Raw genomic sequence first — 24469 nt, 5'->3', positions numbered from 1 at the left:
GCCACAAATGGGAGTGGTCCCAGCCAGCCACCAAAGACTGAGAGGCTGCTGGTAAAATTTCTCTCCCAGAGACTTTTATATAATTCAAAAAGAGCCCCGTATCTCTTGAATATCTGACCCCAGAGAGGGCCAGGCTTGTAAAACTGGGTCTGTTTTATCAGGGCTTCCCTGTATGTTAGGGAGAGTCAGGAAGAACTGAAAAGAGAAAAATATAATCAGTATGGAGTGATATGTCAGGGGCAGAAGCAATGTCAAATTTGAGAGGAGTTGAAAACAAGAGGTCTTAGGGTTCTGATTGAGGGAGAGAAAAAAGGAGGGATAGAACAGAGGGAAGAAAGCAGAAAGAGGGAAAGGGAAAGAGGCAGCAGGAAAGGGAAAAAGAGAAACAAAGGGGGAGATGAGAAGGGAAAGAGGGGGAGGGAAAGGAGGAGAGAGAAGGAAAGGAAGATGGAGAAGAATGGAAAGGGAGAGAGGAAGAGAGGAAAGAAGAGGGGAAGGAAGAGAGGAAAAGAGAATGGAGAAATGGAAAGGGGAAGGGAGAGAAAGAGGGAACAGGACAGAGGAAAAGATAAAGGGAGATAGAGCAGGAGGGAGAGAGAGTGTGAGGAACAGAGGGTAGAAAGCCATGTACATGTGAAAATGTGTTGTGTAGATTCTAAGACAAAGGCCGAGTCTGTCGGGCACATGGCCCTCACATCCGTGTCCATCTGTAGAGGTTCTGTGTCCACCTACCTTCTCTGTGTGAAGCTGTTCTCAGAACCAGGGAATATCTGAGTGCTGCATGAGGCTAGTGTTGGGGGAGCCTGATGCAGAGCTGAGCAGCGTCATTACAATCCCTTGGCAGCAGCCCCAGCACAATGCTAGGCACATGAATGCTGGACAACCTGAACTCTAACCAAGCCCACTGAGGGCCAAAGAAGCCGGACCGTGGCCAGGCCATGGTCTCAGTGTCTCTCTACAGCTGACCCCAGATGCAGAGCCGTCAAACATTCAGGCAGATAACGAGGCTGACAGCCACAACAAGGCTATGATCCTATAGTCTGAGCGTGGGCCTGAGGATCACACCTTTTGGGGTGTTATATAAGGTGGGTTTAGTCTCTGGAAATGGCTCTAATGTCCGTGTGAGCAATTAGGACATCAGGGTAGGGAACAGGAAGCGTTTGGAACAGAAGCTAGGAGGACCCTAGCACTAATGGTCATGGCCTATCAAGCCAGAGTCAGGATGAGAAATCAGCTAGGAGCTTCGGGAGTTGCCCCCATTACTGCTCATCTGGAGCCAAGACTTTGGGCTCTCTGCACTTATTTCCTACTTTTTTTGGAGGTGGGTAGGGCAGGGAGTCCATGGGGAACAGGGAGAAGGGAGGCTAAAAGTCAGACTGAAGCTTTTAAGCTAGGCAATCTGCACATCATTGCCGACACCTAGAATGGGAAGAAGCCCCTTCTCAGAATCTGTAAGACTGTAGTACATGCCTAGGATTGTAAATTCTTCATCAAAGTTCCAGATAAAAAGTTATAACTAGGGAGCGGCTGGGTAGCTCAGTAGACTGAGAGCCAGGCATAGAGACGGCAGGTTCAAATCTGGCTTCAGAAATTTCCTAGCTGTGTGACCCGAGGCAAGTCACACTTAACCCCCACTGCCTAGCCCTTACTATTCTTCTGCCTTGGAACCAATCAATATATATTATTGATTCTAAGATGGAAGGTAAGGGTTAAAAAAAAAAGTTATAGCTAGAAAACTTAGTAGGGAAGTTTACTTAGAAGGTCTATGCCTCCTTATTAGGTCCATCTTTTTTGTACAATGTCCTGCCACATGGCACCAATTTGGTTTTAACCAGTTGATCTTAATTAGATGTCAGAAGAGAACATTCAAAGAGGAGACCTGGCAACTTGGAGGAAATAAAAGGATGAAGTATAAAAAGTCCTCTGCCGTAGTCGGGAGACTTGGACTCAAGTCGCAGTTCTGTCAATTTAGGCAAAAGTAACTTAAAACTCACTGAGTCTTAGCTTCCTCACCTGTAAAATGCAGGCAATACCTGCCCTGCCTAATTCACCACATTGCTGAAATCAAATATTAATGTATTTTGAAAATTATGCATTGCTACACAAACGTAAGGTAATGTTATTAAACCCCACTTCATCCAAAGGATTTGCAGTGTCTTCTGGGAAGTCACGTGGGGCTTCCAGATCCCAGAACCATCATGGGTTAGAGGCTCTCACACTTCTTTGGTGAAAGATAACCTTGAGTAGGAACCTGTTTTATGCAGGATCTAATGAATTTGAGTTAATGAGGAACAGAGCAGGAGCTAAATAAAAGGAACCCCACTCCCAATCCCCAATATTATTCAACAGCCTTCTATGCATGGAGGTTTTGGAGCAGACCTCCATGCACTGCAAGCATGGGATGGTCTGGAAAGGTTATACAGCCTTTCCATTCAACTTCAATTATGTGGATTCCATCTGCTTTGGTTCCATTTTGTTATGCAGCTTGGACCTGATTGGAGTGCCAATGCATATGGAGGGGTTGTAGGTACCATTTGGAAATTGCCTTTGCTCCATTTCTAACTTTATAGTGTTGTATATGAAGAGTTGTGTTCTCATTTATAAAATGAGAAGAGCATACCACCCAAAAGATAATGAACAAAAGCAACTGGCTGAATCCAGTAGCCAATCTTCTATGTGAAACAAGCTAGAAATATTGACTCATCTTATTTACCTCTCTCATGAATGGTCCCTTTTGGGGTAGGACTAAGATGCCATAGTGAAGGGGAGAAATTCATGCTGAACCTGTTCTGCGGACTAAGGGAGGGCAGCAGACTCTGGGACTGCTAATCTGGCATCTTTCACCAGCCCTAAATGCTATTAAGAAAGAGAACCATATAAAGAACAGGCTCCTAGCCTACCCTGAGGCAGGCAGGTCTTTCTAGAGGTTATTTGATCTCTCCTTGCCTCCTGGTGGAACTTTTCATAAACAATCCCAAATAGAATGATTAGAAGGTGGGGGTTCAGGAGTTTCTTCTTAAAGACTACACAACCTACTCTTCTACTGAATCAAGAATACACTATACAAATCCCTCCACAATTTCAAGACTGGTATCTACAGAAGACACAGTTCATCTTTCCTCAAGGAAATATAAGCGTTCATTGCATCCACTTTCCCCAAATTCTTTTGCTTTTCTAGGGACAGAAGAGAGGCCAGAGACTTTTCTGGTACCTTTTACCTATCTATGCAGGGCTCAAAATTTAATCAGAAATAATAGAATTTAGCAGGAATTGTGTCAGTGTGGTTTGGTGGTTTTTTTTTGGGGGGGGGGAGGGAAAAGGAAGGAATCCAATATTGCAAATACCACAGGTTGAACAATTCCACAAGCAGCCATGCATGGTGCAAACTCACTCTGCTGAACAGATTATGGCAAAAAAGGGAGAGGGGAAGAGGGGACACACAGAGGTACCTAAAAATCTGCCTTCTTTTGTGAGAGCTAGAAGAAAAGGCTTCTTTGGAGAGTCTGTTGGTTAACATCAAAGAAAAGCATCATTATGGGATTACATTCTCCTTGCTAACAAAGCTCACTGTGAAGCAGGGAACATGCTCAGTGGTACTAACCTGATGTCATTTAGATATCCGTTCTGGCCAGTCTAGGTGGGGGAGGAGAAAACGGAAAATCACTTATAAGAAAACAGCATGGCACATTGGAAAAAGGGTGTCCAAGATACTCTGAATACCCAAGGTTCTCAAACCAAAGGAGTTCACCCCCACCAGTTGGATATTAGGTGAGAAAAGGGAGCAAAAGAACCCTTACCCACACACCCACTCTAACTTCATATCTCTAATGGGAGTTTTTTCAGATCTGGAATGCTTCCCTAAGCATTTGTTTGATGACAGAGGTTGGTGAGGAATAGGAATGGGAAAAGGGAGAATAGGGAGGCATAACTAACTAGCTGATTTTCTTTCTGGCATTCAATCCTCCAGAATTTGCTAAGTGGTGCTCACTAAATTAGAGATCTGGCTATTATGGTGAGTCATGAAGGAAGACTTAGGTGATTTGGAAGTACCCTCAAAGGCCACTCCATGTCCATCTACTACACTGACCCAAAGGAAGTGGTCCTGATGACACCCAGAGAGGCTTAGTGGAACAAGGGAAAGAAGTTACTTTCTAACATCTAGAGAAAGTCCTAAGTCAAATAGCATCAAGGTGGACTCCCCTGGACATGAGATCCGCAGTGGTACAGAAAAGTACTAACAATGTCTAGCCACTGAGCTGGGTAGGCACTGGAGAGAAACCCAAGCAGGATAGCATTCCCTTTCTAGAGCATGGAAGCTCTGTTGAAGGCGGCAGCAGCAGCAGCGGCAGCAGTGGCGGCGGCGGCAGCAGCAGCAGCAGCAGCAGCAGCAGCAGCGTTTCCATCCAAACAGCCTTCTTGCCACCTTACTTTCTTATTTTCAGGCTCCCCCTTACCAGAATCCACAATGTCAACTTAATCAACTCCCCCTGGCTGGTCAGGGGTCCCTTGCAATTGGGATCAAGCAACTTCTTTCCTGGGGCTTTTGGGCTGAATCCAGCTTTCTCAGTCTGGAGGTTCAAAGCTTCCTAACTCCTCCATCACAGCAAGAAGTAGGAGGATCCAACATGAAACTCAGAAATCCACGGAGATTTGACAAAGACTCTGGGCCTCAGTAGAGGCAGGAAAAGACAAGGGGTTTTGGAAAAAAAGGGACAGATGGTTTCTAAACTATTTTCCTTAGCTTCCATTGTATTTCTATTTTCTAGGTATTTCTGACAACCAAACCCACACCACTATTTAATTTAATTAAGAAAAACTGCTTATTCTTTCATAAAATCTATTGATTTGGCAAAGGCTAACATGGTGGGTGCTTATCTTATCTGTGTGGCTAATGAAGCCAACAAGGACTACAGGTCAATGAGGAAAAGCATCTTGTCCACATGATGCTAAGGAACACTACTGATCCCAGCCATGTGCAAATAGCAGCTCTCCTTAAATTTTATCCAATCACTGGTTGGGATGGCAAGCTCTTGTCAGAATGTTCACTGAATTTCTGAAGGGTTATCTTGACTCAGGAGGAGAGAGCCCACACACAGGCACAAGGTAAGATGATTATTCCTCCTTGGGCTTTGGGAAAGGAAACTTATTGTACATCTGTTCCATATTAGTCCTGTGGAAGGACTTGGGTCTTCTAAGGCAATGGAGAAAGCTCAATTTTACCGAAATGTCCTTCCTACCCCACTTGATTCTTTTGAGCTGTGACAGGAAGAAGCAGTATTTTGAGGGTAGGGAGAAGGGTAATTAGGAGGAGAAGGGAAAGGAGTCAGGAAGTGAGGGTTAGAATGGGTAGTGGGGTCAGAACTTAGCATGTCTTAAGTGACCATTCTATTGACCAGAAAGGGATGTTTGGTTCTTCATCCTAAGTATGAATGGCAGCTGTTAATGTTTTCCTTTCTTGACTAAAAACTCTCCTGCATTCCTACTGCCTCTCCTTTTCTCCCAGTACACAGAGGCAACCTGACAGAACATTGGGACCAAGGAACATTGGACATGGCCCAATTGCCTTAGAGAATGATGTTGCCCACGTGGTTCTAGGTGCAAAAGGCTCATGGAACCAGCTGTGTTTCAAGAAGTGTAAGGTAAGAAACACAGGTAGAAAGAGGCTCCTTGTTTCAAAGGGCAGTGGGGGGTATTGAGTGGGAAACAGCAGTATTCTCTATACTTTTGGAAATAAGGAGCTCAGAGAGAATAGACACCAGTCCCGTGTTTCTGAAATCACCAACATCCTTAAAACTAGAGTGACTAAACAAGACAGATGTATTAGTCACACGGATAGTAAATCTGCCCCCTGGGGGCAATGACGCCTAAAACTGGGAAGTAGAAGTTGGAGGGGTGGTGGGAAGGTTGGGATGGGCAAACTTTAGGGCCCTCCCAGATGCCCTGCTCAAACCAATTCTATTTTCAATCTATCAGATCTACCAAACTCAGCCAGCTCCAAGTTTCAGCTCTTCTTGTGCACTGCACAACAAATATACGCTGAGAATAATTAATGGTGGTACAATCTGTAGCTCTTTTGACAGACAGTTTTAACTTTAGAGGTCAAATCTGGAGCTGGATGATATTGGTTTTTTCAACATTTATTTATGGAAGATTCATTCCATTCACAGTATCAAAGATAAAGCACTAAGAACTATGGGCTGACAACTCTCAGAAGCTACACTTACCTCTCGGGCAAATATTCTCTCTCGAACCCTTTGATATTCCTCCTCTCTCTCTTCTATTGACTTGCTCCTCCTTCCATCCTGTAATGGAACTCTGATCTAGATCGATGAGCAGAATTAAGCTAGTTAAGTTCTCCTCGTACTGCGAGCTCACTGCACACCAGCAAGGAAGAGAAACCGGGAGAGTTTAGAGTCGCCATCAAAAAATTGGAAAAAATCTATCTTGGACAGATTTCACTGGGTACATCTGACCATGCAGTTTGGGAGACAGAGATTTGGGCAGGGGGGAAAGGAGGGGAAAGGGATGGTAAGAGGCACTCTCTTTACCTCCCAAAGAATCAAGAACAGCAACCACTGTCATAGGTCAGGCTGCTTCTCTACAATAATCAGGGACCTCTCTCTCCAGCCAATGAGAGCCTAGAATAACCCTGGAAAATAAAATACTTTCTTGGAAGGAGAGCGAGGAGTAGAAAGAAATCAGATAAGGAAGAGAAACAATTAGAACCTTAGTAGAGTTTAAGGAGAAAATTTACATAATGGGCCAGTTTCAATCTTTCCTTTTTAAATCACAATTTCCTCAACCTGAAGATGTAAACTACATATGGTTTAGGCAACAAGACACTGAAAATGAATTCTAAAGCAGAATCGTCATCTCAGACTCTTAAATCTTGTAGTTAGCTATGGTCATTAGAAGGGAGAAAGAGAGAGAGAGGAAACTAGTATATATATGCATGTGTGTGTAGTTAAAGAAATAGCAAAATAAAGAAGGAAGGACAAAGGAAAAGAAGAAAGAGAAGGTTCAACAAGAAGGCTGGATGGGCAGAGGGAGAGAGAGAGAAGAAACAAAGATGCATACTATGCTGCCCCAGGGGCTAAGAATCAAGCAAAGATTTATTTCACAAATGTGGAAAGAATCCTCATTTTATAGCAAAGGGTAGGCTTGGCAGAAACATCACCCCTCCACCTCAGGTCAGAACTCCTATCTTTTTTCCACTTCCTTGGCACATCTAGTAATGAGTTTGAATAATGAACACCTTCTTGTTCTGGAGACTAGAGGTCATCTGTTCCTAGACTCTTAGAAGGTAAAGGACTTTGGGTGAGATGAGAGGGGAACCACTAAGAGAATCTAACTTCTAATTCAGTGACTTGGAAAGGTATAGATAGATAAAGCACCCTGGAGAACAAGGCAGCTGCAGTGAACTATTCATTCTGACCTACCAACCCCCAGTGGGTAGTTGTAAGCATCAGGAGAGTTACACTTGGCTTGCTGGGGGTCTCTGAAACCAGGTTCCTTAAGAACCAGCACTCCACCAGATGTCCTTCTAAAGTCCAATTCCAAGTAGACATTAGATCCTCAACTGTATAGCCCTACTCACCAAGTACAATTGATGAGGAAAGGCCTAGAGCCTGCTCTGAGAGGTACATGTAGAAGTTAGAGATCGTTGGTTTCCTCTAACTTGGTTTGTCTCTAGGCCTGGAAAATCTCCTAATTCATATAAAATAGGCCACTGGAGATTTGGAAAGAAGGGTATTGGCATGGAAAGGCTGTTGTGCTTCATTTTTTTCCCAACCAGGCCCAGTTTGTTTGTCCACGACCATCATGATGCTCTAACCTAGGAATATCCCTTACATATGCCTACAGAAAAGGCTCCTGTTTTTTTTCACTGCACCCTACATCCTAGTAAGGAATAAAAATGGGGACACTCCACAGACTTGGTAGGATTATATCAACTGCTCACTAAATTCCACATAGCTTTCCTTTTCTTTGCTTTCTCCCTACAACCCCATTGGAGATTACATCAGAAACAGAGTTCTCACTTAGCTAAGCTGATCAACTCAGAAAGAAGAGGGAAAATAAACCCAGCATAAGCAATTACTGCCTAAAGGAGACCATGAGGTCAAGGCAGTAGCCAGGCCAGTAAATAAAACCTGGAGCAAATTAACTGGGAACTCAGTAGGGCAAGGACAGTCCTCCCCACATGAGTGGGCTCTAGAGGTTATATTATTTGTGGAACCCACTGGCATCAAAAGTCAATGTGAGTTAGTTAACTCACCTTGAGTGGAAAGGGGTAGAAAATGATTAAAAGACTGGGAGAAAAGGGATCAGAATAACCTTTAAATTGGGTAAATTATATCACTACCTTCCTCAGTGTTTCTCTAGTGTTCAGGAACATATCTGACTAGGGACAAGCAGGAGAGGGAGAGGATTGGTTTGGGGCTGCCCTAAACAATCTCCCATTGACTATAGACATATCTATCTGGAAGGAAGCTGAAGAAGCAGGAAGGGGCTGTGCTCTGTCACACAATACTATAAGTGAGGGTTGGGGAGGCATATGGATGGCTCTGAAAAGAGTACAGGAGTTCCATAAAAAAATGAGAAAATCTGGTAAATCTTAGTCCTGTTTCTATGGGGCTCAAAAGGTAGCTTCCAGATCAACAAATACAGTCGATAGCTGAGTAGAGGTATGTTTCATGTGGCTGGACACAGATTCTAAATCCTTCCTGTATTTTATAAAAATTCCCCTCTCTTCCCAGTTTCTCTCTCACTGAAAACTTTCTCCGCAGACCTGCCCCTCCCCTCTTGAGTCTTCACCTGGTTTTCATCCCGGTCCATGCTGGTGTCATCTCTCTTCAGGATGAACCTCTGCTGAAATTCTACATTCTTCTCATCTTTGATATGCTCTGAGAACCTCTGTTCAGGGCTGGGGTTGTGGGAGAATGTCAGGGAAAGAAAGAGACCCTTCTGTTAGAAAGTACAATTGGGTTTATTCTCTCATGGTCTACAACTCTCAATTGAGTTGGTGCTTATTAGAGGTGAGCCCAGGGAAGTAACCCTTCACTATAAATACAGGGATCTCCTTAGAACATTTAGAACCCATTCTTTTATCCCTGCATTGCTTTTCTCATCTTGGGGCTACACCTGTAATATCATAGGAGAATGTAGGTTAAAAGGCTTGGGTCCATCTTCTAAAGAAAGTTCATTATGTTATGTACTCTGCCTACTATTTAAATGGGTTTGAGATGTGGCTGAAAAAGTTCAAACTAACACAAGACTATACTGAAAACTATACAGAACTGAAACAAGGGAAAAGGAGCTTGGGAACAGATGTGACAGGTCCAGGCAGGGTTGGCAGAGTGCCCTTCCCTTAACACACAAACCGCCTGACCCTATGTCTGTCTTCTCAGGCAAGGAGAGCCTTTCTAGTGTTTGCCCCCTTGCTTACATCCTTGTATTACTGGTTTTGTTGATGATGACAGCTTTTCCAGTCTGGTCAACATTATGGTCCATTCCAAAATAGGCAGCAACCCGGTGTAATAGCATCCGGTGATATGAGGTCATCTGAGGAAATTTCTTGAACTGGTTACTGGGGACAGTCCCAAGGTGGGGAAGAGAATAAAGCACAAAGGGAAAAAAATCAATTTGAGAGATGTGACTTTTTGTTTTAAGTATCAGAACCAGCTAGTTCTCCAAGAAAAAGAGGAACTATAATATAAGGAGAGATATATTCATTGTGAAACAATAGGCTCTTCCTACACCTCTTATATCCAAAACACTTTACTCTGTATCAATATATTCAAGATTGGGGCTCATTACAGCAAAGGCCCAGGGAAAAAGCAGATTCAGGAAACAGGGAGAAGCCAGCTAATAAATGCTCAGTAGAATATAGGGCAGGGAATGCTGAAAAGAAAGAACTGATTTTTGTTTCTGGTCTACATTGTAGCTGGAAAAAAGACCAAAAAACTTTTGGTGGCTGATAATTATTTTGGCTAATTCTTTCCTTTGGGTGGTTAGTGAGCAGCTACTTTACAATTCAGATTTTAAGGTCAAAATATAGTACCCAAAGAAGTGGTCTAAAACTTTTTACCTCCAAGGACCTCCTCCCCTCCACAAATGTGCTTCATACATGTGTTACTTACTTGTTGTCATTAATAAATTCCAGAATCTCTTGTTCTAATTTTAGCAGCATCATTCTGTCCCTGTTTAAAAGATTAAAAAGAAGCCCCCCCTAACTGTTTAAAAGAAAGAAAACATATCTCTCAAAAGCCATAGATGATGAACATTTTTCCATCCTCCTTAGCAGGTGATGAGACAAAAAAGTTGTCCCAGGTTTCACCATTCCCGGCTACTAGGTTTTTTAAAAAAAGTAAAACCACCCAATCTGTTCACTTTTTTTTTTTAAACCCTTACCTTCCATCTTAGAATCAATATTGTGTATTGGTTCCAAGGCAGAAGAGGGGTAAGGGCTAGGTTATGGGGGTTAAGTGACTTGCCCAGGGTCACATAGCAAGGTCTCTGAGGCCAGACTTGAATCCAGGAACCTCCTACCTGCAGGCCTAGCTCTCAATTTAGAGCCACCTAGCTGCCCCCTTTACTTTGTTTTTTGATGCCAATGTTAATGTTCTTTTGGGACATGTAATTTAATTCTGCTGGTGGCCAGATGAATATTAGCACACATTTAATTATTTTATAACCTTGTTCTACATTGCTTTGATGGATATTTATAGAATTTTTATGAAAGAGGTCCAACTTGTCATATAAAATCATTTTTTTAAAAACTTCTATGTTCTCTGTAAAAATTCTATGACCTTGTTTTCACTCTCCCCTCTTAAGCCACACTTTCTCTATAGATTTCCTTCCTAATCTCAGGTTAGTAATTAGAAATTCTTCACAAAATTAAACTTTATTAACTCCACTCTGAAGAGATTCTGGACTCAGTTTCTCTATCTTTCCTCCGCCACAATGGTCCACCCCTTACCCTAGCTCTACCCCATCCTCAAACACTCTGGTTACCTTGGGTTTTTTTTCAGTGTATTTACTAGAAATTCATGTAGGTCTATTCCAGTAGAGTCTGTATATTCTTGACTGGAGTCTGGAATCACAATAATAAAAACACACAAAATAAGTGAAACAGACCAATGACTCTGTACAATAGCTCTGACTAGGCCAGGTGAGAAGGCTTACACGGTAAGGAATTAAGAACAGCAAAACCAAAGAATACAATGTTTTGGTTTCCCAAAAGGCCAGCCGGCTCTAGATTTCCTGTGACACTAGCGAATGTCCTGAACACTCCAGAATAAGCTTTATTTCCAGCTTGGGGTGGGGGGTAGATTGGTGTTCCAACTTCAGAGTCTAAGCAAATAAACAATACTGAATAACTGCACATAGCTCATTCACAAAGTGGATCAACAGAAAAAATTTAATATGGAATGTCTTTCTCTTGTCACCTAGTAAGCCTTGGGAATACTATATCCTCAGACAAGAAATTTAAAAGAATAGAATATTTAGGAAGGCAACTGCATTTAAAGTTTTATATCAAGGACTGCAGGAGTGGAAACAGAAGAAAAACAACTGCTTGAACACAAGGGCTGAGGTGGACATGATTGGGGATGTAGACTCGAAACTACCACACCAATGCAACTAACAACAATTTGGAAATAGGTCTTGATCAATGACACATGATAAAACCAGTGGAAATGGGTGTTGGCATGGGTGGGGAAGCACGGGGGGGGGGGGGGGTGAAAGGGAAAGTAGGAGCATGAATCATGTAACCATGTTAAAAACGAATATTAATAAATGTTTTTTAAAAAAACTGCCCCCTAAAAAAATAAAGTTTCATATCATTCACTCTGCATTCAAAAATCAGATATAAATAATTTTTGGAATCCCTGGCATCATTCATGTTACTGCTATCAGTATTAAAACATAAATCAGAATTGCCTGAAACCTCTTCCTCTGAGGTAGTCTCCTTGCATGAGGCCTAAAACTTAGGGGTTGTAGAGTAAAAGAAGGAAAAGAAAGTAATCTCCCCCATGGAGCCATGTGGTTCGCAGGATACTTCAAATTGGGCACGTAAGGCTAGTTGAGATAAGGCCTTAGGAAGTGAGGAGCCAAGCTGTGAAGGGGAAGACTTTTTCAGGCAGTTTCCAGGGAAGGAGAATACCTTACCTCTAGACAGCATTTTCCTCGGAACCTTTTCTTTATTTTTGTCTTTGTCTTCCTTTTCAGAGCCATCTTTCATGGACTTCTCTTCCTCTTTGTCAGAGGGGCAACTGATATGCAACTGAATTATATCCTGGGAAGAAGGATGACAAGAGCATAGTCAGTGGAGGAAAGGACTCTAAATTGAAGATTCTGACAAAAGCTAAGCTGAAAGTGATCTCTCCTATAGGAAAGATACGTTTATCATTTTTTTTTTCATTCTACTAAGAAGCAATCCCTCTTGGTTTTAGGGTTGAAGCCAAGTTCTTCCTATTGGTTATCTCTGTCTTCTGCTATGGAAGAACTCTGAGTATACACACTGTTCTTAGTAACTGCAATTGGATGAAGAAGGCCGTAACTGCACAGAGGAAGGAGAAAAGACTGTTGGCAGGAAAATCTGTCTCCTAACTCTGAGGTTTCCTTGACTTAAATATCCTGGATGGTCAATTCGCTCTGCTTAATATGGCTATAGCAGCTGCAGGACACATCCTCCTTCCTCTGACTTTCAAGTTATCACATTGCTTGCTGGGCCTAACTAAGAAGTTACCAAGTTCAGAAGCTATTGTTCCTGGAGAGAACTTACCTGGGTTTCCAGTGATCCATCAATAAAAGGGGCAGAGGATTCTTCACAGACTGCCAGGCTCCGCACTAGCTTCAATTTAGAGTTAGACTAGAAAAAAAAATCAAGAAATGCACGATCTGATACCCAGCCAGCCAAGAATGTAGGGGTTCTGTCTGGTTTTATCAAACATCTCCTAGACAAAATCATTTCACAAACTAGCTCCTTTTTGTACAAATCTGTACAGGTTTACTGCTTTTAAGGACCACTTTAGCAATGACTATTAACAATGGTTGGGTAATAACCCAATCTAATTATCTGTGCCCCAAATCCAGGCCCAGAAAGAGAAGTCCCAAAATGCACACAGTCTGAGAAATGAACAAAAAAGAACAGCTAAAGGAAGGTATGAATGACCTCCACTCCACTGCCATACTAAAAAAAAACTAGGCTGCCTGGGGTAGTTTATAAATTAATAAAACTCTCGGATTCAAGCAATTTATTCTGAAAATCTTTTCTCCAAATCACTGTTCTCCTTTGGGTTCTCAGCAAGAATATAGGAAAGTGGCCCATGTGAAGTAAGGTCTACTCAAAAAAATATTGCAATGGATCTATGATTTAATCAATGAATTCTTCTAGTAATACGGGCCACAATCTGTTCATCCTTCCTAAATCCATTTCACCTTGTCATTTTTTCATTTTCCTTGTGCAAATCTGAAAAAGGGTCTACCTAACTCAACTCAACAAGCTCTATTAAGTCCCCATCCATGTATTGCTAGGTTGGAGGGATAGAAAAATCAAAACCCGACAATCCCTGTTCTCAAGAAGCTTACACTGTGAGGTATGGAGAGAGAAAACACAACCAGGACAATACAAATAAATACAAAAAAAATAAGTCAATACAAAATGTTCATAAATTAATTTGAGAGAAGTAAATTAGAACCAGTTTTTGTAGTAATTGGAATAAGGATCTTAATCCTTGAGGATTAAGAAATTTTAAAATGAGATTACTAGACCAGTGCTGCCAACTCATTCCAATCTTTTTATTTGGTGGCAAATCCTTCTTCAAATGAGTAAGTCTGTGGTAATCCAAGCACACTGGGGCCAGGAAATGGAAACCCACACATATCCAAAAGAAACTAAAGAATATTCTTTACACCTAATGGAGTTGGGAATAGGATACTATGGGCCTCTAAATTTACATCCAGATTCCTACAGAGCTGTAAAAGGTCCCTCTCAGAGGTTGCCAAGCAGCACAATGGATAGAGCAATAGACCTGGAGTCAGAAGGACCCAACTTCAATTCCTACCTGAGAAGCTTACTGGCTGTGTGACTTTAGGTAAGTCACTTCACTTCCACCTGACTCAGTTTCCTCAACAGAACCTTGTTGAGAGGATCAAATGCAGTATTTGTTAAGCACTTATTTAGGAAAGTTCTGGCAGCCTGTTTTGTTTCCTTCCTTAGGCAGCTTCACAGATGACTTCCTACGCTTTCCCTTTTCTTTACTATGTATTACAGATGCACCCTCTTTTTCAGAGGTTCCAGCTTGGTCAATCCATGGGGACCAAGATGTTACCTACTACCTCTGACTCCAGCACTAATCTTAAAAAAGAGTCATTTTTTGAGGGTCTGTGGGCCTGGAGGGTTTCAGGGCTTATTCAAAGTTCATTAACAAGGAGGATATGAGGATTCCCTTAGGATGTTGTCTGGGATCAGATGGCCACTTACCTGTGGAGGGTATCAGGAAAAGAGGGACAGACCTCAGCGGGTTTTAGAGATAAAAGTAAGAAACATTTAAAACCAGATATTGGTGGATCCTTTCGGACACAGCCCTCAGGAAGGTCAGGAGGAAGAGCAGGATGGTGGCTGTGAAGCACCCTCTCAAGTGAGAAATCAGTCCTCCACAGATGTCCCCAGCCTAGTGAGGCTTGTCCTCTGGGTCCGGCCCAGCTGCCTCTGGAGCACCCAGGGGATCTGCTCAAGGTGGAGGATCATTGACAACCCACCTCCTTTTTCAGTCATCCATTTCTGTGATAACTTTTAAGCCTCCTTTGAACAATTCCTCAATGTCTAGCATATGTTTTTCCACTCTCCTTTGGGAGACTCAGAACTCATTCTTCATTAACTTTGTCATTCCACACTTCTTAATTATATAGAAAAATACTGTTGTTTTAAGAAGCCAGGCTCTGTTTTAAAAAGCTGGAATAGAAAAGCCCTACATATTTTCCTTTGCATTTTCTCTTCCAACTCAATTCTAGGCCTAATTCAATGTCCATAATGTGTTTTAATTCATAATGTGAACTTATGGAAGCTTCTCTTCTCTATTTAATACATGGTGTTACAAGCTGTCCATCCAACAGTATATTATTATTTGGATAGCAGGCGTGCATTCTTCATCCACCTAAGTTCTCCTGTGTAGACAGTTGTGACGAACTCAGGAGTAGTCATAAAATGGAGGTCATGATGGCCCCAACAAAGAACATTTGGAGGGCCTTATCTACAAGAAACCCCTTGACTATCTGTAACGCTGGATGTCCTTCTAACATGGCTAACACCTCCAACAGGTATGTCTCACTTGACACTTATAATCAGAGTTGCTGAACAAAGCATTTTCTGTTTCTCCATCTTTCAAGACCTCCAATCTTGTATGCTCTTAACTTAAGCATGGGAAACACACTGGAATAGAAATGTTAAAGTAACATTCTGCACTACTGAATCAAATGTTTTGGGTTTTTTTGTTTGTTTGTTTCTAATATAATTGATAAGCAAAGTGAAAACTGAGCCTTCTAGGCAACTGCGTGACCCTGAGATGTCATGTTGTGGATTGAGGACCAACCTTGATTGACATTAAGAAGATTTAGGTTCAAGTCTTCAACTCTTTTAACATATACTGGTTTTAAGGTAGTCATATGCAGGGGTATGCTAGTAAATGTTTCACAGCTGTTTCTGCCCCCTCCCCCTAGATCTGTACTGGCAAACCTATGGCATGTGTGCCAGAGGGGGAATGTTCCCTACCCATCTGCCCAACAGCAGCACTTCCTCCCTTCCCTGTCCAGGGTAAGGGGGCAGCTCACATGTGGCATGAAGGCTGCAGTTTGGGCACTCGGTATCCTAAAAGATTTGCCATCACTGCCCTAAATGTATGTATAACACACATTTAAGTTTAGTTTACATTATTAACATTTGCTCTCAAGTCTAGACTTGAATATGTATTTACCAATTTCTAAGGTACAAATGCTCATATTGAATATTTGACAATCAGCTCTCATGTGTAGGTACAAGCTGGTTCTAGCACACCTCTAGCAAATCACAATTATTTAGTACTCCAAATATTCTCTAAGACTACGGATTCAAAGGAATTTTTGTTTTATATTGGTAGAGGGAGCTTTGATATTGGGAGTTCATCACAACACATAGGGCTGGAGCAAAATATATTATCACCACCACCCTTATCACTTTTATGTAGTCTTATCTGTTCTATTCCAATCTGTTCCATTCTCTGGCCTGCAGCAAGAAAGTCATGTACTAGCTTTTTAAATAAAGATTTAATAATGTCTTTACTTTTTATACCAGCCAATTCCTGATCTAATTCCATGCCCACCCTGGAATCCTCCCTTATAAGAAAGCCAAATAATTAAATAAAATAAACTAGTACATCAAACTAGCTTGATAGCATAATTCAATATTCAACTTCTATTTAGAAGAAGAAGGTGACATTTTATCATCTATGCTCCTGAAACCAATAATGGCCACTGCATTTGAGTTAAACTGCCTCCTGGTATTTCCATTTACATGACTTTGTCAACAGTATGTATACTGTTCTCTTGGCTAGCCTTTCCTTGATCTGCACTAGTTCATAAAAGTCTTCCTGAGCTTCCTTGAACCATTCATCATTCCTTAAGAAATTAAAATATTCCATTACATTCATATGTCACAGTTTGTCTAACCATTCCCCAATCAATAGGAACCTACTGTTTTACTACAAAGAGTATTGTGTGTCAACTATTTTCACAAAGATTTGGTAGAAAGAAGAAAGTAGGCATATACGTTGAGTTATATTTTCTCAATTACCTTTTTCAGTATCCTTCCCCTTTTAAACATCTTGTGAACCAATTCCTCAACATAGTCACAAATATATCATTTCTACCAGGATTTCCTCTGAAGAGATTAAACTATTTCTCCTATCTTTGTTTTCTATGCAATACACTTAGGGACCATAAGGTTCAGGTTTGTTTTGTTTTGCTTTGTTTTTTTGGCCAGAACCTATAATTTCATGGAACTTTGAGTGAGGAAATTGCCTGTAACAATGGAGTTCAGCAACTATTCTTAAACTGAAGAGTATCAGAGGTGTGCCTAGGATATTAGAAGACTAAGTGATTTGCCCAGAGTCACACAGCCAATATCTGTGGGGGGTAGCACTTGAATTCAGGTATTCTATACCATGTAGCTTCTTGTGATATTAATTATTTAAATCAATTTTGAAAACTATTGAATACATCTTTATCTGCAAAATGAGAAGGCTGAACCAGATGGCTTCTGAAGCTCTAGTTTTAAAAATTTGATCCTCTCATCTCCTGTGTGCACAGAGCCGAGGGCTACGGTACATAAGAAAAGAAGCACAAGACATTGAACTCTGCTCTTGAAGAATCTTATCACTGATTATCTATCGAGAGAAGGCAAACCTATGAAAAGCTGTAAGCACATCCAGATTTGTATTAGCCAAGGATGTGGTGTGAACTTTACCATCACCGTCAAGTATAGTGACAGAGATGGTTCAACACATTACCTGGCTCGTGGACATGTACATGTACATCCCTACTTACAGAAGCATGGGTGTGCACGTGTGCACACACTCTTCTATCTCTTTTCTAAAACTTTCAGGGATTCTTTGGGCAGAGACAAGTAATACAGTAACAACCATTTCTACTGCAGAAGGCTGCTCTCTCAATTCATTAATAAATTCTTACTTTGCCAATACCTTATATACCTCCTTAACACCTTTGCCTAAAAAGAATCTGTATGGTACTGTTTTTAAATATTAAAGAAAACCCAAAATCCCTTAGCTAAAAACACTAATAATTCCTATATCACTAGGAAATTCAAAATTGTTGACTCTTCTCTTATAAAATGGGGACGTGATTTATTGCAAAGAAAAATGTATGTAGCTACCAAGTTCATAAAGGACACTGGTGAGATGGAATTCCAATGGAACTAGCACAACTCACTCCGGCTCTGTGGAGGTTGATTGTTGGTAGGCTGCTCCTTCTCAGCAATGGAACAATACTCTAACTATGCCGAAATAACAGAGAACATCAAGAACTACAATATCCTGGGCATAGTTGGGGAAGTTTACAGAAAAGATCATGAGAAAGCTTTCCCCAGGTCAACTGAGAAAAATAAGCTAGTTGTGCTGAGGTGAACGACAGTAATGGTGATTGATGCCCTTGGAAAAAAGGTAGCCACTGTGGCTCTCTCACCTTGGCTCTTTTTCTGGCATGTCCATGGTTGGAAGCCCGCCTCTGCAAAAAAGGGGAAAGAAGTCATTAAAGCCCGGGGGTAAAAAATCAACATGTGGGGTCATCCTCTTCTTGGGTCAACCAACACAATCTATAGCTGTGGAACCTATTTAAGAAGCACTTAGGGCTGTGCGGCCTTGGACAAGTAACTTAACCCCAACTGACTAAGCCATCATAAGAGTCAGAGATATTAGAATGATAGTTATAGCACGCTCTACAAACATGCAGTTTCACTGTTGAAATAACTAGGCACTCAGAGGTGATTGGCTACTCCACAGTGCCGAGTGACCAGTCTAGACATTAAACTTGCCTGAACTTGAGGAATCAAAATGATGACTCCAGCAGTGTACTGACTACTTGGGCCTAGCATGGTGGTGATGACCATGGCCATGTGCTTGTCTTATCACTGATAAAGGACATCTGACCTTGACCAAACAAAAGTGAACTGAGTTGCTTTCCCCAGCTGGTTCTCATGACATATATATTTCATTGCTTTCTTTTGTAATTTTAAAAACTCCTATGGTTTTTAAGAACACATGTTAATCCAAAGAAATGTGTAAAAGTTGTTGCTTTAAAATAGCACACTTTAATGACTGCTAAGAGATATTGCTGCAGCTGCTAGGGTGGGAAGTCAAGCTCAAGTATCATTCAAGCCAACAATGAGCCAGAAATAGCTGGACTGAATCAGAGACGAAAGCATGGTCAAAAATGAGGGTAAGAAGATGGCGAGGGGGGTGGACACAATGCCAAGGACTTAAAAACTACCGCTGTAAAATAGTTTAAAAGAATCCTCAACAAAGAAACACAGTTTTTGACAACTGGAGAGACTGTCCCTGATTCCTCTACAGTAAGTGTAGGGTTCTTGAAGATGGAGGAATACCAAGAACAGTTAAAAAAAAAAAGTTGCTCAACATTACTATGAAGAAAAAATGCTTGTCAGGGTGCAACAAAACAAAGATTGTAGCACTGAAGATAGGAAAAATGTTATTTTTATTGACAACACTCATGTTTTAATTCAACTCTAATACCACAATGATCAAAAGTAGTCCAGGTGAACCTGTAAAATCTGGGTACAATATTCACACACATAAACCCTTAAAATATTTTCAGGATTCTTTTTTACATCTAATGGCCTTAGAAATCTTATCCCCATTGAGAGAATGAACTATGATAAATATAGTAACATACTGAGAAGTAGATTTGTTCCAGAATTACAGGAATTCACAAATAAAAATGGAATACATCATGGCAATATATCATGCCATTCAACATGAAAAAGGAAACCTACCCAAATGAAGAAGATAAATGTTTCAGTGGCCTGGAAATAGGTCTAATTTAAACCCCACTAAAAACTTATAAGCTATAATCAAGGTTAAACCTGGAAAAGTAGACAGTTTGTCAAAGGTATATTGGAAATTTACTACACAATGTGACAAGAAGTGTGGTTTTATGATAAACTAAAAATGTCAAAATTTTGTCCATTTAATATCAAATCATATAAAACACAGATTCAAATTTTTAAGAAAAAAAGCCTTTTTCCAATCGACAGTCAAAGAAAGTAACAGGTTGGGAAAATTTTTATAAACTGATACAGAGCAACATAAGCAGAAACAGGAGATTATTTACACAACAACAACAAACAACTTTAAAAGACTTAAGAACTATTACTAACACACTAACCAACCACTATTCCAAGATTGATCATAAACCATGCTAACCAACAATAGACAGAGATATTGGAGTCAGGATGCAGTTTGAGACACATATTTCTGGACCTGGCCAAAAAACAGAGATTGTTTTGTTTGACCAAGCATATGGGTTATAATGGCCTTAGTTTTCTTTTTTCTTTTCTTTTCTTTCCATTTCTTTTCTTTTCTTTTAATCAAAAGGCCAGGGACAGGTAGGAAGGAGAGAAAATGGATTTTTATTAAATTGGAAAAAATTAAATTAAAAGAATAAAACAAGCACAGCAAAAGGAGGTCATATTATATAATAAAAGCTTTTTTTAAAGATGTAAAAAGTCATAAAATTTATCATATCAGTTAATACATTTAACTAACTGTGTCATACTTAATTTGCAGACCACAGCACTATTTTTAGATGGTTATTGTGGGTTTCAAGTATAAGGGGGAAAAAGGGGGCTTTTGGTTGAATATATATTAAAAGGTTGGTTGCCCGGGGACTGAACAATTATCAATACCCAATTAAGAAAAATGTCAAGTTAAAATGACTTTTATGGAAATTTATTTACAATTGAGAAGAGGAAGTAGAAATAAGGAAATAAGAGAGAGGATAAGATAGGATAAGTAATCTAACACAGTAGGTAATTTGCTCTGATCCCCTAGTTCAATCCAGGTAGATCTAATTAACCCTCAGCCAAGGGAGCCCAAAGGGCCTCAAGTCAAACAAAGCAAAAGCTTCAGCCACAGAGTCTCTATTAAAAGGAAGTTCCTTAAGAGAAGTTCAGGAAGGTTCAGTCTTTCCAAGGAAAGATTTAAGAACAGTCTCACCAGCTGCAGAGCTCCTCCAAGTCCTGGTCATGAGCCAGAAAAGCTCCTTCAGGTCCCATTCACCAACCAGAAGACACCTGGCTCACTCAACTCTCCCTTTTTAAAGGGGCCTCTTTTGCGTCACTTCCTGTGCCTTCCTCCTAGTTTGCGTGTCCAATCACAATAGATGCTTTTACCAGGAGGCAGTCAGCAAATTCTGATTTGTTACTCATTCTAACACAGGTGGGTTACAGACTTCCCAACTTGTGAGTTAAATGGAGATGTTTACACCTTTGGTGATTAAATCTAAAGATGGGCAGGGTAGATTTAATCTCATTATCACAATCCCGTCTGTGATCATTTGGGAGACTGGTCTCCCCAATTGATCATTTGACATTATCATCTTGTACCCCTAAAAATCTAACTACAATAGTTAAAGATAAGAGGGAAGTAGAAGAGATAAAAAGAGAGAGAGCAAAATCCAATGTTGCTGCTTCAGCCCAGAAAGAGTGCGTGCTCTTCCAGGTACTTCCTTTTTATATCTTCTCTCTATGTTATTATACTTCCTGTCTATCTGATTATGCAAGAGGAATCATGGGAAATGTAGTTTGAAAGAGCCCTAAATGTCCATAGGAAGTTTAGATCAGGGACCTCAAAATTAGTTCAAGGACTCCCAAATTTCCAATATCACACAAGTAAAATTATGTATATAGAGTCAAACAGCCATTCCATTACCAAAAAATGGTTTGCCATTTCCTTCTCCAGCTCATTTAACAAATGAGGAAAGTGAGGCAAACAGGGTTAAGTGATTTACTCAGGGTTACATAGCTAGTAAATATCTGAGGCTATTTTTGAACTCAGGTATTCCTAATCCCAGGCCTAGAGCTCTCTATCTATTGTGCTGCCTAGCTGCCCCTAATATATCTGAAGTATAGTATAAACAGTATTGAACTCAACCAACAATTATGGTAATGCTTTTATGGGAGACCTTTTTAGTGGAAGATAAGAGGAACAAAGTAGCCATCCATCCATGGTGAAGTGGCTAAGTAAACTGGTGCAGAGACCATTACTTTGTGGTGAAAAAAGTGATAAAGAAGTCACAGAAACATGGTAAGATTATGTGAATTGATAAAGTGAAGCAATCAGGCTCAGAAAAATAGTAGACACAATCACTATAAAATAAATGGAATGAACAATAAAATGACACTGAATAACTGAAATAAGCAAGCTTGGCCTGGAGGTAGTTGAGAAGATAGACCTTTCTTTCAGTAGAAATGCTGAGAGCTATGGGTATGTATTTGCATATACAGTTGAATTAAGTTGGCTAATTTCGCATTATTTTTTACATAGGCTGTATTTCTGCGAAGGGGTACATCTGAAAAAGAAAGTGGTATAAAAACAAGATTCTTAAATGTAAAAATTCTTAAAAGATTAGGACAGAGATGTAGAACTTTACTGGGACAGTGGAACTGAGCTGATGGCAGGGCAACAATTCTCTCCATGAAAGTATGTTCAATACAAACAGCTAAACAAAAATGTCAAAAAAATTTCCAATAGTCCAAAAACTGAGGGGTATTGCCCCATTATTCACCCTCTGCACCATACTGGCTCCGGTAAGGGCTACCAGATAGAAGAGAGAGGGGCTATTTCCATGGAGGTCCCAATGTTAGTGGGAAGTCCCAATTATTCCCATCATAATACAGGCTCCTGAGAGGTAGTATCAAGGCCTTCAAGGGAATTAGTTCCTACAAGAAGCATTGATAGAGGGCAGCTGGATGATTCCAGTGGATGGAGAGCCAGGCTTAGAGACAGGAGGTCCTTGGTTAAAATCTGGCTTCTGACACTTCCTAGCTATATGACCTTGGGCAAGTCACTTCACCCTACTGAATAGCACATATTGCTCTTCTATTTTGTAACCAATACTTCATATCCATTCTAAGCCAGAAGGAGAGAGTTTAAAGAAAAAGAAGCAGCAGTAAATGCTAATAGCACTGCTGCAAAAACGTCTGCATCTCCACCACAGTATGAGGAGGAGTTTCCACAGAAGCAGGGGGAGGAAAGCAGCAGGTACCTGCTCATGATTAGATTTTAGGCCTAAGATGAGCTTTTTCTAAGTAAAAGACTATGCCAGCTACTCCTGACACCTGCTTTGTAGGCCCATGGAATAAAAACTGTAGCCTTATTGACAATGACCCTCAGAGAAGAGAATCACTATGTCTTTAGAGCTCAGTAGCAACATCTTTCCCCATTATGAACAGGACATGATTTGTGATTCATGGCTAGTGTCAGGAGTCAGGGACCAGAGGACCAGCTGACCATGTGCAGCCAAGGAACCACATAACAGGGAGATGAGGCAAGGAAGATGAAGGGAGAACAGAGCAGGAGCCTGGCTCACACTAGATAATTTCACAGGGAGAAATGTAAAGTTTCCAACTTGAGAAGTATAGGCTGAGAGAGGAATAGCTAGAAAAAGATCAGGATGTGTTAGTGCACTGTAAACTCAATATTGAGGCAACAAAGAGCAGACCAGAAAGCTTGTGTGCAATCTTGGACTGCAATCAGAGAGAGTTAAGATGAATAAGGAGGTCAGATCACACCAAGTCTTCAATTGGCCATGGGAACCACACTTTAGGAAAGAAAATAGTAACTTGGAGAGTTTCCTATAGTGTGAATGGTGGTGAAGGCCTTCAAGTTCATGTCCTATGTGAAGCAGTTAAAAGAATTGGGAATTTTTAGCCTGGAGATGATTAGACAAAGAGGAGACATAAGAGTAGTCTCTGAGTAACTACAGTATTGCTGTGTGGAAGTAGCCTTTACTTATTCTGCTTAGCTTGGATAGATAGAAAAAAGAACAATGAGCAGGAAGATAAAAAGAGGAAACTGGGGTAAAGTAAGACCTAAATGAGGGGAAAATGGGACACCTAAGAAGGCAATAATAATACAAGCTAGCAGTTAGAGAACGCTTTTAGAGTTTGTAAAGCACTTTACAAATATTCTTACCCTCAGAAACAGTGCTATTATTATTTTCATCTTACTGATGAGGAAAGTGAGCCTAAGAAAAGTTAAGTGCCTTGCCCAGAGTCCCACAGGTAAAGTATGAGGTTAGATTTGACCTCTGACCAGATCTGGTCCTTAGCCACTGTGTTACCTAGTGTTTATATAAGGCAGTGGGCTCCTACCACTTGAGGTACTCTGGATAAAAGAGCTCTGGCTAAGCTCTTTAAAGATGGAAAGTATCCTTTTTCAAGTATCAGTTGGATTAGATGACTACTGAGATCCTTGCAAATCTGAAATTCTCTGATTTTATCAGTAAAAGAGAGAAAATAGCTAGTGAACCAAAATGTCTTCAAGGACATTTAGTCCTTTATAAATGTTCAGAAATTGTTTCTTAGTACTTAGAGAGGTCTTGGTTCTTCTAAGGCTGACTACATTCCTCCTTTTTTCTTAATTTTAGACAGTATTCAGAGTGAGTAAAAAAATGTTTCCTATCCTTATAAAAGCACCATTTCTCTCAGGCAATAAAGGAAATGGCTGATTTTAGTTGGGCTTGGCCAAACAATCAAAAAGCATTTATTAAGTACCACTTACATGCCAAGACTGATTTAAGGGTCTGGAGCTACAAGACAAAAATAAAACAATTCCTGCCCTCAACAAATTTACCTCGAATTGGGGGAAACAACACCCCCATAAGGATATACAAACTAAAT

The 24469-nt window shown here is 40.7% G+C and overlaps 1 protein-coding gene across 1 annotated transcript in view; it reads right to left on the bottom strand.

Annotated features, from left to right (window-relative positions):
* Positions 1-24469, bottom strand: part of R3HDM2 (R3H domain containing 2) — a 98430-nt gene that overhangs the window by 20237 nt on the left and 53724 nt on the right. Inside the window, exons 3-12 of the mRNA XM_044679222.1 lie at positions 18235-18276; positions 12785-12871; positions 12169-12295; positions 11014-11092; positions 10140-10199; positions 9446-9586; positions 8815-8923; positions 6225-6320; positions 3602-3633; positions 3450-3503 (exon numbers count right to left, since the gene is read on the bottom strand). Of these exons, the coding sequence (XP_044535157.1) occupies positions 3450-3503; positions 3602-3633; positions 6225-6320; positions 8815-8923; positions 9446-9586; positions 10140-10199; positions 11014-11092; positions 12169-12295; positions 12785-12871; positions 18235-18276 (827 nt within the window). The remainder of the gene's footprint in view (positions 1-3449; positions 3504-3601; positions 3634-6224; positions 6321-8814; positions 8924-9445; positions 9587-10139; positions 10200-11013; positions 11093-12168; positions 12296-12784; positions 12872-18234; positions 18277-24469) is intronic.

This window comes from Gracilinanus agilis, chromosome 5, assembly GCF_016433145.1.
Source record: "Gracilinanus agilis isolate LMUSP501 chromosome 5, AgileGrace, whole genome shotgun sequence".
Classification (NCBI taxonomy): domain Eukaryota; kingdom Metazoa; phylum Chordata; class Mammalia; order Didelphimorphia; family Didelphidae; genus Gracilinanus; species Gracilinanus agilis.
Note: the sequence above shows the minus strand (reverse complement) of the source record. Positions and strands in the feature narration are given on the sequence as shown.